Source organism: Dendrobium catenatum, unplaced genomic scaffold (assembly GCF_001605985.2).
Source record: "Dendrobium catenatum unplaced genomic scaffold, ASM160598v2 fragScaff_scaffold_860, whole genome shotgun sequence".
Classification (NCBI taxonomy): domain Eukaryota; kingdom Viridiplantae; phylum Streptophyta; class Magnoliopsida; order Asparagales; family Orchidaceae; genus Dendrobium; species Dendrobium catenatum.
In genome coordinates, this window is record NW_021319322.1 from 667,910 (window position 1) to 685,587 (window position 17,678).

General features: G+C 36.4%; 1 protein-coding gene across 4 annotated transcripts in view; it reads left to right on the forward strand.

Annotated features, from left to right (window-relative positions):
* LOC110098672 (protein DGS1, mitochondrial) overlaps positions 1-17,678 on the forward strand; it is a 91,753-nt gene that overhangs the window by 6,146 nt on the left and 67,929 nt on the right. For 3 of the 4 annotated variants that reach the window (XM_020825574.2, XM_020825573.2, XM_028697065.1), the window contains exons 2-5: positions 8,200-8,314; positions 8,444-8,647; positions 8,857-8,997; positions 9,137-9,304. In XM_020825574.2, coding sequence (XP_020681233.1) covers positions 8,200-8,314; positions 8,444-8,647; positions 8,857-8,997; positions 9,137-9,304 — 628 coding nt within the window. Of the gene's footprint in view, positions 1-8,199; positions 8,331-8,443; positions 8,648-8,856; positions 8,998-9,136; positions 9,305-17,678 lie in introns of those variants that run through there. The other variant, XM_028697066.1, reaches the window with a different exon arrangement.

Consider the following 17,678-nt stretch of genomic DNA (forward strand, 5'->3'; position numbering starts at 1 on the left):
CGTATTGCCGTCACGTATATGCCTGAAAGTGGTACGCCAGTACATGCTCTAGGTATTGCTAGTACAATTGGCTCGGTATTGCTCGTATTAATGCTCCGGGTACCGCTCATTAATTTGCTCCGGTACGCTCAGTACATACTCAGAGTTGCTCTGTAGATACATGCTCGAGGTAGTCTAACTAATACTTTTTTCTGCTTGCATACATGACATTTTTTGATCTTGTGATGTGTCTTTTGGTTCTTTCTGCTCCTTATTGTTGAGAGATTTAATGTTCGTGGTGGACATGACCCTTTTAGTTAATTGATTTATAGTTTTACATGTGTATTTTTTATCTTTTTTATCTCAAATTGTAACTGTATTTATAATTACATTTAGCATGTACCTAGCGATACCTCATTTAATAACCGGACACGCGTGTCCGATTTTAATTTTAATTTTTTTTAATTGCGACACTCCAATGCCGTGTCGGACATGTGTCCATGCCGTGTCCGACGCGTGTCTGTGTCCGACACTGCATACCCTCTCTAAGTGCCGTGTCGGTGCTTCATAGCTTCCAGTATAGTCTCCAGAAGCCGATTCAGTCGGCTAGCCAGGTGCTCAAATTAACGTATATATAGGCATTCCACTACCTTCCCCTCCTGCGCTAGGGCAAAGAATTGCTCATAAAAGTTCCCTCCTCTACTGGTTTGAAAACATTCCAACAAGCAATCCTTAAACGCCCTCCAGGTCTTTATGGGTCGCCTGGTTTCCCTCCACTGGTACCATGCTAAAGCTTTCCCTTCCAAGTACATCCCGGTTGCTGTCAGTCTATTCTCATCCGTCAGCCTATTGACGGTAAAGTATCTTTCCACCTTGTAGATTCACCCATAGGCATTATCTCCCTAAAAAATAGGCATCTTTAGTTTCCTCACCCTCGGATGTCCTCAATTCCCCCTATTTTCTCCATAATTTCTCATTCCTCAAGGGGGTGATTTCCCCCAAGTGTCCAAATTATCCCTTATATGCTCCCCAAACCTTTCATCAAATTTCCACATTTTCTTTTTAAATTAAGCACCCCTTGGATCATAATAAATAGCTCTCCTTTCAATTTCAACCCCCTCGGTCATAATTACCCTTTTCCTTTCAAATTTCGCCCCTCTCCTCTCAAATTCAACACCCTTTGTTCATGCTCCATCTCCTCACGCTTCTCCCTATACCCTCTACCCGGCTCCGCCTAAGAATAGGCTTTAGGGGAGGTATTTTCTCTTTTCTTTCAAGTCTCAATCTCTTAATCTTTTCTTTGCCTTATTTGATTAGAGTTTTCCGCACTTCCTAGGTTGCCGGAGGCTTCTCTTTCATCTGAAGATACCGTTTTGGGTTGGCCCTCGAGCAACTTCTTCAACATCTCCCTCAAGCTGAAAAAATTCCCATCAATTTTCTCGTGGATGGTTGAAATTTAACTTTTGACATATGAAAGTTGAGTGTGGAGATATGAAATTTCAGTTTTCAATTATCCGATCTCCCCTTTCAACACTTCTACCTTTCTTCCGGTCATAGGAACCTGAATTTAGGCTCCAATAGCAAAAAAGAAAAATTTTGACGTGAATTCTGGCCTCCAAACAACAAAAAACAACAAGATCGGATATGGAACATAGCAAAATTCAGTGAGGACTTCTATTTCAGCCCAGGAAATTTGCTTTGATACCAATTTGATAGAAAACACTTGTATAAACCAAGAAAACCCTTGCTGAAATCCGAGACAATCAGCCACTTGCAAACAATTTTTAAGAAGGTAGACAAACAAAAACGAAACACATTTTATTTGATGAAAGACAAACAAAAGCAAGCAAGATATAATTGATCTTCAATTCGAGAGGAAGATCCGACTCTCCCAATCCCTAGTCGGTGGCTAGATCCCAAGTACCTAAGAGAGATCTCAAATTTTAGCCAAATTTAAGATGCCCTAACCCTAACAAAACATATTACTTAATACATATAATTCAAAAGAAAATCTCTAAACAACCCCTACTTATTTTCCTTATAAATCCCTCCAAATCTTTCCTTATTCCTGTTGCCAACAGGGGCGGAGTGCGCGGTCTTTTGAGGCGTGGACCTAGTCTGCCTCTGTTACGTGAGCCGGTCCCGTATAGACTGGTTGGACCAGTCCAGGGACTAGTGTAACATTGATCCTTCACAATCAAAGGCCACAGTCATTAGATATTGACATAAAAAAATAACTAGGAATGGGAGAGATTGCAAAAACCAATGCATGTAGCTCCCATAAAAAAGAGGAAAGTACATTTAGACACCCATGCAATTGAACTAAAACATCGAGACGCCCATGCAATCGAACCAGACCAAAAGTACAAAATAGAGTGAACAAACTTCTAAACTTCTCAAATTAGGAAACAAGCAACAATCTTAATGATGCGGACATTGGCACGAAGATCTGACGCATCTATCACAGGAGGCGTCGTAAATCAACGGCTATAATTTAAGTTGTCATTTATGAATTATTTTCTACATTTTAGTTTCTATTTTATGTTATTTCCTATTTTACCCCTAGGTTAATTTATTTGAGTGTTGTGGCCCAAGGGGCAATTTTGTAATTTTTATTTTCTCATGTTGTGGCCTATATATAGGGCCTTTAGCTATTGTAATAGGGGGGTTTGTATGTAATATGAAATTTGTTTTCACACTTGTGTTTGTCTTGAGACGAGAACGTGAGAGTAGGATTCCTAGTGGAGGAGGAATCGAAGTTTTCACCGAGCTGCAGATGGGTCCGGCTCGGTGAGTTGAAGTCCTTGGAGAAGGCAAAGCAGATCCACCCTCAGTCTTTGGAAAAGTCCGGGCGCGTTCTTTTCTTCTATACGTTTATTTTTTCTCTTTTGTTTTTATCTCTTGCTTGTTAATCCTCCTTATTCGTCCTTAGTTGTCTTTCATCCTCGCACCCTCGGCCCACGGGATCTCACCATCCGGACCCCCCATCCTTCCTCTCCAAGCCCCGGCCAACTCCCTCACCCGCCGGCCACCCTCCCCATCCATAACCCGTGAATCTCCCCTTTCCCGTTTACCACCCCTTTGCTAATTTTGGGTGCACACGAGGGGGAAAATCATGATAATTTTGAAATCCTATCCTAATTTGGGTTTAGTCCATATTTGGCAAGAGTTTTAACAATCTTCAAATTTAAAATTCAAATTTGCCATTAAAGAAGTATAAATGCCCCCTCAATTTCCTCCCTTTAATTAAGGAATTAATCGCAGCTTTAAATCTGAAATTTAATTTCAGATTTAAGGATTAATTCACTTAAGTAATTGGGGCCCACTTATTTGAATTCAAACCCCTCTCTCCTTCCCATGATTCCTTGCCATTAATGACTCCTTAATCACTCCCTGAATTTTAGTTAATTCAAATTCAACTGAGAGTGATTTAATCCAATCAATCCTAATTGGAAGTTATCAAGAAAGAAATCTGGACTTGCTGCATGGCTGAAATATTCACAACCTGAACTCCCGTATATTTTCCTCCATTAAATCTTTCCCGTAGCTGCTGAAGCTGAGCCCTGTTGGATTTATGTGGCTGTCCAAAGAGTTCTCCAACTGTTACAGAGTTTTCCCCAACATTAAGCTTGCTCTCCCACCCGTCTCCCTCTTAATATTTATTACCTGCTCTTTGGGAAAGAATTCCATAACCTGAGAATTTCAAAATCTGAGATGTTTCTAACTCCACGTAACAGCTCTAGGAATTAAATTCCCCACTTCATTCTCTATACATTAATCGCTCCCTCTTCATTCCCGTAACTCCCTCCTATCTTCCTGAATCTCCCTTCCAATCAACCTGCTTTGATTGGGGGCAATTAAGTGCAGTTATTTCCTTTGGACAGATTTCCAAAAGATGCTGCTGCTGGCCGAAAGCTTCCCAGGCCATCACGTGGGAATTCCTCCACTAGAAGCTCCCGTGAATTCACTTCCATAATTCTTGTTCCTACTAACCCTTTCCTCCCAACATTGATAGCTAAATTTTCTTCTCAGATTTCTGTTTGGAATCTGAAACAGTTTTCAAATTCTACAAGAGGAGTTTGGTGTTTGTTCTCCCTCCTCTTTCAAGCAAGAAATCTGATTTCTCTCAGATTTTGGGAGAGGTGATCCTCTCTTTTGCAACGCCTCCTTCCCGTTCTACATCACTTAACTTCGTAGAAGTAGGTATATCAAGCAATAAGAAGCCAAACCAGAGCTAAGCTTTCCTCTTGATAATAAAACCAACCAACAAAGGTGCCACGATTCGTCCTAGAGGCTCGTAATGTGGTGAGAACATATGGTTAGACAAATATTTAAAAATTTGTTTATTAACATTATAAATAATAAATTATTTCCAACATACTAAGAGAATCATTAAAACTCTAAATTTATTTAAGAAGAAATAATAAAATTATTGTTCCTATATATAAATACATCATAATTAGTTAATTTCTACTTTTTCATAGATAGTTTTTCACTCATTATTTTGTTGACCCCACATAGTAGGATAAAGACTTGTTGTTGTATCAGTCATTATTTTTATAATCATTAGATAATAATTCATAATAATAATTAGTATTTTCAATTAAAAAAATTAAAAATTTAAATTATCATTTAAATATCAACTTTTTGAATGAGAATTTTACTCTTAAAAAGGACACAATGGAGAAAAAGGATTCATGTTGCAGACCCTATGTAGTGGTATAAATGCTTCGTGTTGTTGTAGTATTTAAATTTCAACTTAATATTTTTTTTAATTAATTAATAATAAAAAATAAAGTTTCAATTATCTTCTACTCTTTTCCTTCCCTCTTAGAACTCTAATACTCAAATTTTTCTTCGAATAATAAAATGATAAATAAATTCATTATAAAAACCCTAACCTTCCCCGTGTTTCTTCACTTAGCTGTCATTGCTCATGTATTCCTCTCTTGTCGCCACAGGTTGCAATATGCTCATGCTGCTGGCCTCACACACCACTTTGTCATTGGCACTCATTTGTTTGTGCGTCCTCACATTGGCTTGCTCACGTCTCCATCCAGTTGCTTGCCTTACTCTCTCCCCCATGCATGCCGGTTAAAAGTGCCCATGATCTCCCTCTCCCTATCTCTCCTTTGCATTCGACTTTTTCTACTTCGACTACAATTCCTCTTCTAAGTTGTAACTTTAAAGACACGAAACCCTTTGTGTTTTTGTGACATGATGGACTATTTCACTTCCACTTTGACTATTTCCTCTCGCAGCCTCCGACACTGAAGCTGACTACAATTGGTTCAATTGAACTGACCATAGTCAGTTCATTCAATTTTTTTAGTTATTACAGTCTTCCTCTATCATAAAAATTTCATCCTAAAAAGTTTCAAATGTCTTATTGTTACAATATGTTATCATGTGATAAATTAAACATAACTACTCTCTACTTAGATATCATCTTAATTTCATTCAATATAAATTTTAATATTGAGTACAAATTCAGTAAAGCAAAGCATCTGATATAAAATAACAAATTGATATATATTAGATATTAATGACATCTCAAATAACTTTGTCAACATCAATTGATTCATCAAGCTCCTGTTGATAATTCCTAAAGAGCAATGCCTAATTGACTTATTTTCAAGTGGGAACTTTTAAAACATAGATGAGAGTTGCAAGATAGGCAAAAATTTAGAATAAAGGAGCAACAAAATAATGACACGAATTTGAAAAGCTTCGGATAAGGTTCGGACATTGTTTGAAGAAGACACAAATAATACTCAAACATGTTTGTAATATGTAATATAATGCTTAATGTCATTTTGGGTTTAGGGTTTAAGGTGCGAACAACATATTCAAGCCTCAACAACCAAAAGTATACATACCATTACTAACTTTGGATAGATGATGACCGAATATATGCGATTGTTGCTGTGAAGCTTTGTCGCAGATTGAAATAAAGAAGTTGCTTGGAAGATAAATGTTTGCCAGCTCCTTTGTTTGAAAGTGTAAGTCTTAAGTGTTTCAACACCCATTTTTTTATGCTTAGGGGTATTTTGATTCGAAATGAATTTTCAGATACATTTTTTCAAGAAAGCAAACAACACACATATTTGGTTAATTTTGACTGTTATGAGGTATGTAAAGTCAAAGTTCGCTTAATTTAGTCCATCAACTCACCAAAATTTAACCAAATTGGTCATATCGTCAACATTGCTATTTCTTTGGATAAAATATGTGGAAAGGAGCACTCCATGAGAATATTTTGGATTTTAGAATTAATCTTACTGCTTGGTACTAGTTTAACTAATGAGATTAAACCCCAAAAGTCTGAAATACCCTTGTAGGAAGTTTCCCTCTACTAGTTTCTATCAAAAAAAAAACAAAGTTGATAGTAGAGCCAAATTGAGAAAATGACCGAATTGCTCCCTGCTCCCTTGACTTTTTATGATGACCAAAATAGTCCCTGACTATATAAAACTACAAAATTTGTCCTTTGACTCTTTAAATAGGGACCAAATTTGTCATTTCATGGGATCATTTAAATCTCCATTTAGTTCATCGTAAAGAGCCGGGGACTATTTTGGTCCTTATCTAAGCCAAATTAGTTCAAATTTAATAATTTGGCCAAATTGAACATTTGCAAAAGTTGGGATCAAAATGAACCCAAAACAAAAGTCTATGAACCATTTTGCTCATTTACTCAAAATTTAACTAAAAATTATTCTTACCTCTTTTTAACCATGAAACCTTATAAAACTTGGATTTTATTTACATAAAAAAGATGGCTATAAGGAGAAACTAGAGTTTAATTGTAAATGATGTAGACGGAAGTTATTTGTTGATGTAGGCAAAGGGGGGGTGGGGGGTGGGGGGGTTCAACACAAGGGTTTAGCAAGCTCAATAATATTTTGAGCGGAATTTACCTGCATTATGAAGCTGGTCTTTAGTTCATTTATTTGAACTAAAGATTGTTCTTATTAGCTAAGTTTTTAAGTTCATTAGTTATCTTAATTAATATAACTTTTATTATAGTTTTTTATGTCTTAAATTTAAGTTGTCCCTTGGGATTCCAAAATGGCTTTTGGAATCCTAAGGATGTTTGTTTTCCCGTGCCTTGGCTTCCACGGTTGGCTGTTTCCGTGCATTGGCTCCTTGGTTCTCACGGTGGCTGCTATTTTTCCGAACTGGGGGCCTTCCCGTGGCTTTTGGCGCTTCGGTTCCGTGCGGTCTCTTTGGTTCTCGTGGCTGCTCCTTCGGTTCCCAGGCCGGGCTGTTTTCCCGTGAAAAGCAGGGGGCTTTTCCGTGGCTTGTGATGTTTGGATTCCTATGGGAATTCAATTAGTGTGGCTGTTTGTATTCCCCCTTTCATACCTATAAATATGAGGGGTTATGTAATGTTTTAGAGAGAGAGATGAATTTCTGGAAAACAAATCATTGGGATTTTCTTGGAGAAGCTTCCGAGCTTTGTCCACCTTCTTCCACCTCATTTGGAAATCTTGCGAGCTCTTTCCACCCTTATTCTCAGCTTCTAATCTCTTTCGTCTCTCCGCAAGTTTACACCCCACCTGTATCCTTCGTCTCTAAGTAAAGCAAGTTTAGGGTGTCTTGGTTGAGTCAAAAGTTGTAAGAGTCTTAATTTTTATTTGATTCAAATTAGTTTGTAAGTTTTTTTTATTTATAAAATTGTTCTTTTATTTGAAATGTAAGAGTTTGTTCGTTTAATTACGTAGGAGTCCTTTTCTTTTATCTAGTAAAGGCCACTTACCCTATTTTTGTGGGCGGAGGTCCTCGGGTCCCCCATCCCCCGGATTTTTGCCTGCATCATTTGTTGTTTTTTAATATGCTTCTATTGGTTGTAGTTTTGGCAATATTTTAGAAGAAAAGGAATCAGTGAGATATTTTGGGATTTTTTGAAGTTTTATTTATTGACTAGAAACCCTGCGAAGCATCATAAATTTTTGTTTTCATTGGGTTTTATTTTTCTTTATTTTTAGTAACTTTTAATTGATCCTGTTGGGTTTAAACATCTGGAGGAAATGCAAATGCTCGGCGTTTCTGTTTGATCATAGTTTATCTTCAACTATCATCCATGTTTAGATTCCAATAGAAAGATTTAAACTATGCAAAACATCTGTGCTGATGCTAAGCTCATATGGGTTTTTTATGAACTGGCATGTCATGTTCGTGTTGGATTACTAATTCACGGTAAATCCACCATTTCAGGGTTGCAGCAGAAGCATCCAGAATATTTGTCATATTAGAAGATATAAGGGCGCATACTTTGTCAAATTTACACAAAATACATAAAAGTTTGGCATTCTGGCAAGCTCGGGCAGTGGTTATTTCTAATTTTGGTTTATCATCTTTTCAATCTCTTCTTTCTAAATGTTGATCATAGCATGACAGGATTGCTTTTTTGATGCTTAACTTCTAGTTCCATATTTCTAATTTTTATATTTTTATTCAGGAAACAGACTATCAAAAGGTGTGGTTCATGGTTTTCAACAGAGGACCACGAGCCTTTATTTATGAATCATTTCAGATTATAAGAAAACTCGCCACATATGGGCATCCATTTCAGTCTATCACCCACTCTGCCGTTGATACAATATCTCTTAAAATTGCCATATTAACAACTCTACAACGTTGCTTGGCTACATTCCTCGCTCAGGTTTGCATAATTTTAAAATATTAGCATGCTTGATTTGTTCACGTTCTATTGAAATAATTCTCTTCTCTCTATTAAAATATGCTGTATATATTACTCTTTGAGTTGTCTATGCGTGATTGTGGAGATTGCAATTAAATAACTTTGACATCAGAATTCCTATGTTATCTTGTTTTTGCACTGAAATAGAAAATTCCGTTCTCTTTTGTCAGGTTTATTTAGAGGTCAACAAATTTGGTGAATTGTTAATTGCGGATCCAGATAAGTCATTACTGCCGTTATTGGCGGCCATTGATAACCTTTTCTGCAAGTTGGAAGCATCCATTAGTCATCCTAGCGAAATATACAATTTGGTATTTTTATAGTTGGGATTATGAGTCCTTGACTTATTTTGTAGGCTTATGATGCAGAACCTTGATATGCCACATTGTATTTGTATGTGCTTTACAACGAGCATTCAATGCTAATTCATTGGGTTCTATAAAATTTCAGAACAATGATTCACTTTCTATGGGAAGCGGCAACTCCTGTGCACTTCTTTTTGAGAAACTTCCAAACATGGAGCATGTAGAAACACATTGGACCGATACTGAAATAAGGGATTCCACTAGTTTGATTCATCAAAATCTTCAACGACTTGATTCCTATCTATCATTCATGGTAAGTATTTTGTCCTTTATTTTTATACGGAACTATTGTGGTAGAAACAGATCAGTAACCTTTCTATGTTATTAACTCGACAAACTGCCCTCTATTAGCTAAATTCATCCAGAGTTTTGTTACTGTTTCCCATGGGGAACCAATCAAGAAGTATTGTGGAAATTATTCTAGCAGACATTGAGAAATGTTGAGAGGATTAAGAACAAACAACATCAGGTCTTTCTCTAGAAGGAATTCTAATGAATTTTTCTCTTTTTCCTTGGGATATATCAATCAATTGAATCGTGTCTACATTTATGATCCTTAAACCTTCCCTAAGGAATCCGTTTCCAAAATCTTAATTTGTCATGTTTTATGTTTGACATATATTATCTCCAACATGTAAATTGCCTCGTAAAGTTTCACACCGTAACTCCATGCTACCATTACATCTAAGCAGATAAAATGAGTCAAGACGCAACATATGAGGGGAGCATTAATTAAATTTGGTTGGTACTATCCAACATTTTAAAAGGCGAAATCGGGAATCGAGGCGTTTTGGCTAAGCGAGGCGAGGCGTAAGCCTCGAGGCGGATCGAGGCGTAAGCCTCAAAAATTATAAAAATAAAGTAATTTAAAATTATGAATAATGATGAAAATGTCAAAAAATAACAAAATATTACATCAATTGTGAATTTGATGATTTGTTTTAAGATAATATTAATATATTACTGGAAAAGAAGATTTAAAGTAAACTCACTTAAAAATAAAACATCCCTTTAGGATCATGACCCAATGCAGGCTCATCATCACTTTGATTTTCTTCAGAAAAATCTTCATAATTAATGTCAAAGTCATCCTCAAACTCTTCTTCATCTATAATATTTTTTTCCTTTATCCCATATATCAGTTAATATTTCGTTAGCTCTAGAATGAAACAATAATAGCATAAAAAAATAATTCATTATATTTAAGAATACCTTTGAATTTTTTTGAAGCTCCAATCTCACTTTGTTTCTTTCTTTTATATATATATATGAGTAGTTGCTTCACTGTCAAAATTTTATTATAAGAGTAATTTTGAAATTTTGCTTGTTGTATATGCTCAGTACCGAGCATGTACCGCTCAGTACCGAACAAATATTACTGCTATATGTACAACGAGCATGTTACGCTTCATTCACGAGCATAACTATTGCTTCGATACTGAGCCGTGTACCTAGTGGTATCCAGAGCATGTGTACCGCTCAATATCCGAGCATATAATTACTCTGGTACCGAGTATATACCTAGCAGTACCGAAGCATGTACTGAGCGTATCGAGCATGTACTGAGCGGACGACTGAAAGAAAGCCGAATCAGGAGCAATGTTTAAAATTGCGTATTAGGGTAATTGAGGCGTTTTTCATTCGTGAGGCGAGGCGTAAGCCTCAAGGCGTTTTGCAGGCGTAAGCTCAAAATCAAAAGATTGCGTAAACATAAAATGTATAAATTTTTTATATCACTTAATGATTGAATAATATAATTAACATAAAAAAGCATAATGAATATTAAGTGAAATTTTCAAAATATCCCAATAATAAGACAACATGAAAATATAGTTCAACTCAAAATTCTATCATGTTTTCCTATAATTATTCCAGTATTCTTTCATTACAATAAATTCAAATTCCAAAAATAAATAACAATGACATATTCACATAAGAACTTTATTAAAGTCATCAGCACTGTATCACTAAGGGGGTTCTTCATTTGAATCATCAATTATGATAAATTGCTCTCTCCCCTTCCTCTCTCCTATAGAGTCCTCAATGTCGGGCATTTACTTCAAGATTTATGTAAGTTTTAATATATTATAGCGTGAGGCATAAATCTCATGCAGTGAGGCAAGGCGGGCCTCAACCAAGTTGAGGCGCAAGCCTCATAAAAAAAAAAACTTGAGGCGTAAGCATCGAGGCGTTTTTTACTGGAATTTGCGCAAAGGGCGGGCCTCAAGGCGAGCTCAATATTCGTCATATTTTAAACCATGATTCAGGAGTTATTCAAAGCTTTCATTACTGCACACTCAAAGTCAAGGCCACAACACCCGCTCACGCTGCTCCTTTCCGACCTAACCCTAGGCCTGAACGTTTCGTGCACTCACAACTTTCGGCTTCATTTCCTTGCTTTCTGAAAATCGTTATTTGCTTTTGAATTCGTTTCCTGAGTCGTCTCCTTCTGTACTTCGTCTCCTGCACTCACGGCTTTCGTCTCTTTCCCTCACGGCTTCGCCTCTAATTCGCCTTTCAATTCTCACAGGAAGCCCTAATTCCTATATGCGAATACACGAAATTTCGAATATTATCGGCTAACGTTTGCGAATCATTTTTATTATAATATTACCGAAGAAAAAATTTCGAGGCGGTGCCTCATACTGCCTCGAGGCGTTACACTCTAATGCGTACGCCTTGTGCGAAAAAATTATAGACTTCGCTGGATGGTTCAAGGCGTAAGCCCTGATACGCATGATTTCCGCCTCGACTTGAGGCGTGACTCAATGCGGACGCCTCGTCCGCTTTTTTAATGGTTGGTACTATCAAATGCTTAACATTCTATATACTAGCTCCCCTCAAATACCAGCATCGATTTGGAAAGATATTATAATCCCATTTAGATTTCCCGCACAGCCACTGTTATGCATTATAGAATAATATTATAATAGTGCCGAACAAAGGAAACTTATACCTTGAATGGCATGATTTCACTATTTACATCAAAAGATTTATTTGCAACGTTTATGATCATATATTAGTATACATCATCAAAAACTCAAAAAATCATGTCTTCAACAAGGTATCTTCCCATAACTAAAACAATGACTTCTAATTGATAACCTGCTATAGCTTAGTCTCTACTATGGTTCCGATCCTTCCATAAAATCAAAAAGATCCACAACTACAATAGGGTGAGTAATAATCCCAGTAACTTTCACAAGTTTACCAGAAAATTCTATAGATGGAAAGAACCAACATACATGTATTTTATAACTGTAAAACATGACAACATTGTATATACATAACATTAATTGGGATGCAAGTATGTTAGTAAACAGATATAACATGTATGTTTCTTGAAATCTTTTATGTGCCTAAGTCATGCATCGGAAATAATGATCATTCATCAATATAACAGGTTAACCATTTAACGTCATTTACAATTAAAGATTTAACTTAAAAAAATTATTGCATTAATTGATCTTCACTTACCAAGAACAATTATTAATATTTTCATGATTCATTGATATCACACTATTAAGAGTAATATCTGTATTTATGGTTATCATAGACATTACATATTTATTCTCAGTGACCAAGTCGTATGACTTGCTCTCTATGATGCACGGACACAGACACGACGACACGGACACGACACGACACGGACACGGGACACGGCTTTTTTTGAAATTATAGGACACGGGTACGGCACGGACACGACAATATATTTTTTATATAGTGTATATATGTACATTTCAAGATACAGGCCTTCTATCAGCACTCCTTCCATGGGGGTTTAAGCACATGGCAGGGGTCTAGTTGGCACTAGCACTAGCTAGCTCCCTTGCATAAGTTAGGGTTCACATTTTATTATCGAATGCATTTAACTTTTTCAAGTCAAGGCAAGGGTCATCTTACTATGCCAACTAATGATTGTTCATATAAACTTCTTATATGCTCGCTAAATTCGTATACTATTCATGACCAAAACTTGTAATTTGCTCTCCTGCTAAACTATGTTAAGTTGGCACATACTTAAAAGACACTGAATGCTGGGGGAAATGCTAAATTGTTAACTTAAAATGGTGGAGAACGTATGAAGAATAGAAAATTTTATCAATACTTATTGATGGGGAAATTTCAAATGCTATATGATTTGTAGAAATTATAGTAATGCTTATAAATGATGCTAATAGAGATTTATGCCATAGTTTGAGATAGATCTGTATTACAAATTGGTCAAATCTAGCTACTGAAATACAAAAAATGACTGGATCTAACTAAATAAGTGAAGATTTTAACCAAATTTTATGAAGATCACAGTAAGATGGGTTTTACCTTCGATATGGTCACCCTTCCCATTAAAGCATCATAAATATGCGCTAAAATCAAATATCCAAGTTGACTCATTTTGACAGTTCTCGCCCAAAATATTAGTGAATAATAAAATAAGAGCAGCCTTTTTATAGTATATGATTTGGTGGGGAAGCCATAATGAGAAAAGTGACATGGTATCCCTAATAATACACAAGGTTTAAAATTGCGTAACTGCGCCTCGAGGCGTTTTTTGTCCGTGAGGCGAGGCGTAAGCCTGGAGGCGGTCTGAGGCGTAAGCCTCACGAACACAGAATTGCGTAAATGAAAAATTAAGGATTTTAGCAGGAAAATAATAGCAATAGTGGAAAATAAGAAAGTAGATGCAATAAAATTATATCCCAAAGTACAAAATCACAAAATATTAGTTTAACAAAACTCCCAAAATACAAAAAAACATATAAAATGAAATCATATCCCATCACAAAATATCAGTCTTCAAGTGAATCTTCTTCTCCAATTGTATCTATGAATGCCATGTCATCTCGTTTGATCAATAATTATGTCACTCGAGATGCGAGCATCGTATCTCTCATAGTGTTCCGTTCGTCGGGCCAATCGTGGTCCCTGGTCTACTTAGTCAGAGGAGGTAGTTGACCCAACTGACAGAATGGATACCTTGTCGGCAAGCCTATGGGTTGCTTCGTCCAAGGGACCTTGTAGACCGGGGTTGAATGTTTGTCTAAGGGGGACAAATTTAAATCCACCTTAGCTAAACAGAGGGCTTGTGCCCTATCGATCATATCCATTGATTCATATCTCAAGGATTTAACGTCATTAAGGAGCGTATTGACCTCTGGCCATAACCGCTTCTGTGGTGCCATTTGGGCGAAACCATCTCGTTCAGAGGCCCCGGGTATAACCGTTTACCTGCAGTGCCATTTGCGGCGAAACTGCCGGTTAGAGGACACATACCACGTCCTTACTGCAAGAGATTGTTTGAGAAATGGATCCTATTGATATTTTCGACTAGGCATTTGGCTCTTTGTGAGCTGAAGTTATATTTGAATTTGTCCACCTCGGCAAACTTTTGCGGAGGGTGGATGGATTTTTGCTTTAAGTGTTGTGATGGATAATTATTTTAATATTTTTAGGATTTTTGGGATTTTGAGATTTTTTTGATTTTGTGGAGTTTTGGGAATTTGAATGGAATTTGAAAGTTTTTGTGAACCCCCTCCGGTTGAGATAACCAATTCAATGCGGCCATCATCGGGGTGTTTCGGAGCCTATTTCTCCTTATGGATCGAACCTTGTCAATCTGTCGGGCTGTTGTTGACAGAGGATCGGGTTTCGTAGGCTTTTTGCCTTTGATAGTGGAATTCTCATTGTTATAGCCTTGAAGGCTAATTTGGATGTTTTAAAGTAAATATAACGGTCGCCACAAAACTTATTATTTGTTAATGGTTCGAACCCTGTCGACTCCTATTGACCGTATAAAAGGATCGTTTCGAAACTGAATTCACTTGTCAACCCGGCGCAGCATCCCTAGACGTCAGTGTGTACCAATAACAACGCTCGTCGAGGCCCATGCAGGTATTTGATTACATTTACCCTTTTAGTGTGCCTATGTGTATACAAAACTATTGTGCACTGTGCTGGGGTGTTTTCTTGGAATAGACCCTTCTGTCTGCTTGTCGGAGGTTGCAGATCCGGTGGCGTGGCGTAGCAACTTCTGGATAGAATGTTGTCGCTTGCTTCGTACAGTGTAGACTGTCGTGCACTATTTGTTGATTTTTGTAGGCGGGTCATAGTGCACTAACTAATCTCCTGCTTTAAAATTTGTAGACGCATTCACATGATATTTTTGTTCGTGGTCGTGCTTTGCATACAAGGTCTTCTGGACTGACTGCATGCATTTGAATTTGCTATAGTTATTCTCACTTTTGCTTGTGACAATACATTTTTGTAGCGGTCATAAGTGCACTATCTAATCTCCTGCTTTAAATTTGTAGACGGCAATTCAACAATGATATTTTTGTTTCGTGGTCGTTTGCTTTTGCATACAAGTCTTCTGGACTGACTGCATGCATTTGAGTTTTGCTAAAGTTATTCTTGCATTTTGCTTGTGACCAATACATTAGATGCATAACGGATCTTCTCAACAGGTTGTAGGAGACTAATATTTGTTGCATATCGTCTGCTTCGGCTTGTGGGGAACATACATGTATTCTTGCCAATAATACTATTGCTAATGAATATGGGTGATTATTATTTGACTTCTGCATTCGTCATGCTTAGTAGTATATCAGATCTTCAGGCCTCACCTATGATCGTATTAGTGCATTTATATTGTACAATTCTTTCAAATTGGTTTGGGATTTACTGACATTAAATTGCAGTCAGGTATTTTGTCACTTATCCACCACGAATCTTTTTGATTAATCATTATTTTCATACCATTAGTTTGCTAAGCGAGATGTAGGAATTTTGTCCACCATGGATCATTGCTTATAAAGCAAATTACAATTGAACTTCCTGCTCATCATAAGTTTTCCACATGCCTTCGTTTTGTCACATATTTTCCGCAATTCTTTGAAAGGGGATCAAATCTCCGTATGCACATGTATTAGATCAAGTGTGTTCATTACAAGTCTCTTGATATTGAGTAAAAAGCTTGCATTGATGACTGCAATCATGGTATTGTTCAGAGGAACCCAAGCTTTATTTTGTAATTGAGTTTTATTCTTAGTAACCTCCTCTTGTAGATAGTTATGAACACACATTCCTTATCTCTATTCATGATTAGTAACATGTAAGAACCCTTTGATATTTCAATGAAATTCCTTGTTGTCGATTGTAGACATATCATTGCATACGAATCACCTATTATTACAATGAATTTGTCCGTTGTATTCAGTGCATGCCTCTTGAGTGTGCTTGTAGACTAATCGCATTAATGAATACAACAATGTTGTTAATTGATCACCGTCTCTCTCATATAATAGATCAAGCATTTAAAATTTTGTTTTGCATGGGTTTCATACTTTATTGTTTGAGTTCTTTGATCTTAGTCATTTGAGTTTAAGATTGTGTTCAAAACACAAGTTCAGCTACAAGTTTCATACAATTTTGATTCGAATTTAAGCTCATTTTGATTAAGTCTCTGTAGTTCATGTCACAGTTTGGAGTTTGAATTTGATGTCAAAAGTTCCTCTGTAATCTTGTTTGGTTCAAGTTCAATTAAGTCATTTGATTTAAGTCCACAAGTCTCATTTTCTTCAAGTCCTTGTCTGTATTTCAGACAAAATTTCGGCAGCCTCCCGGCTCTCCCTGTTTAGGGGAAAAACCAAGAGATCGCCTACACCGCCACGTCACTAAAAGACGTGCACGGTTGGTGTTGGTGAGACACCGGCGGCGGTTGTATTTGTGTTTTTCTCCCACCAACGCGCACTAAAGGCGAGGCTGCTGGGGTTTTAAAAAGTATTTTTTTGAAAAGAGACAAATTTTTGCTTTTCCCCCCGCCCGGGGTACTTAAAAGTGACCCCGCTTTTGCACACACGTGCCCACCGGGGTTTCCATCCTACCACGGCCAATAAAGGCATGCTTAGGACAGTTCTCCAATTTGCCACGAATATTGAGGCAAGGTTTTGAGTTTAGAAGAGTACGTACCTCCGCGGGGTTGTCGTGGTTGACACGTGGATCGAGGGGTCACTTGCTACTCCGTCGTAGGTGTCGTACCGGGTTCCCTCCTACCACGGCCACTAAAGGCGTGCTTAGGTGGTTTGCCGGTCCGACACGGACATCGAGAAAGGAAAGTGGGGGTGTTATTCTTTTTTGTTTTTATTTTATTTAACTAAAAAGGAAATCAATTATAATTAAATTTAAAATCATATTAATTATAATTATTTATTTAATTATAATAAAAAATATTTAATATATAATTAATATAATTATAATAATAATTAACTAATTAAATAAATAAAATAATCATTTATAATTAAATTAAATTATAATTATAAATGATTATAATTATTCATGTAATTATTTAATATTAGAATAATTAAAATATAAGTGATTAATTATTTTTAAATATAATTAATAATAATAATTATATATATAATATTATAATTAATTACGGTAATTTATAATTAATATAATTTAATCAATATAAAAAAATATTATAATAATAATAATATAAATAATATATATATATATATATATATATATATATATATATATATATATTATATATTACCATTATCTCCCTTCTATCTCTCGGCTTGGATTTACACAGGCAGAGAGGAAGTGAGTCGGAGCGGGGGATCGGC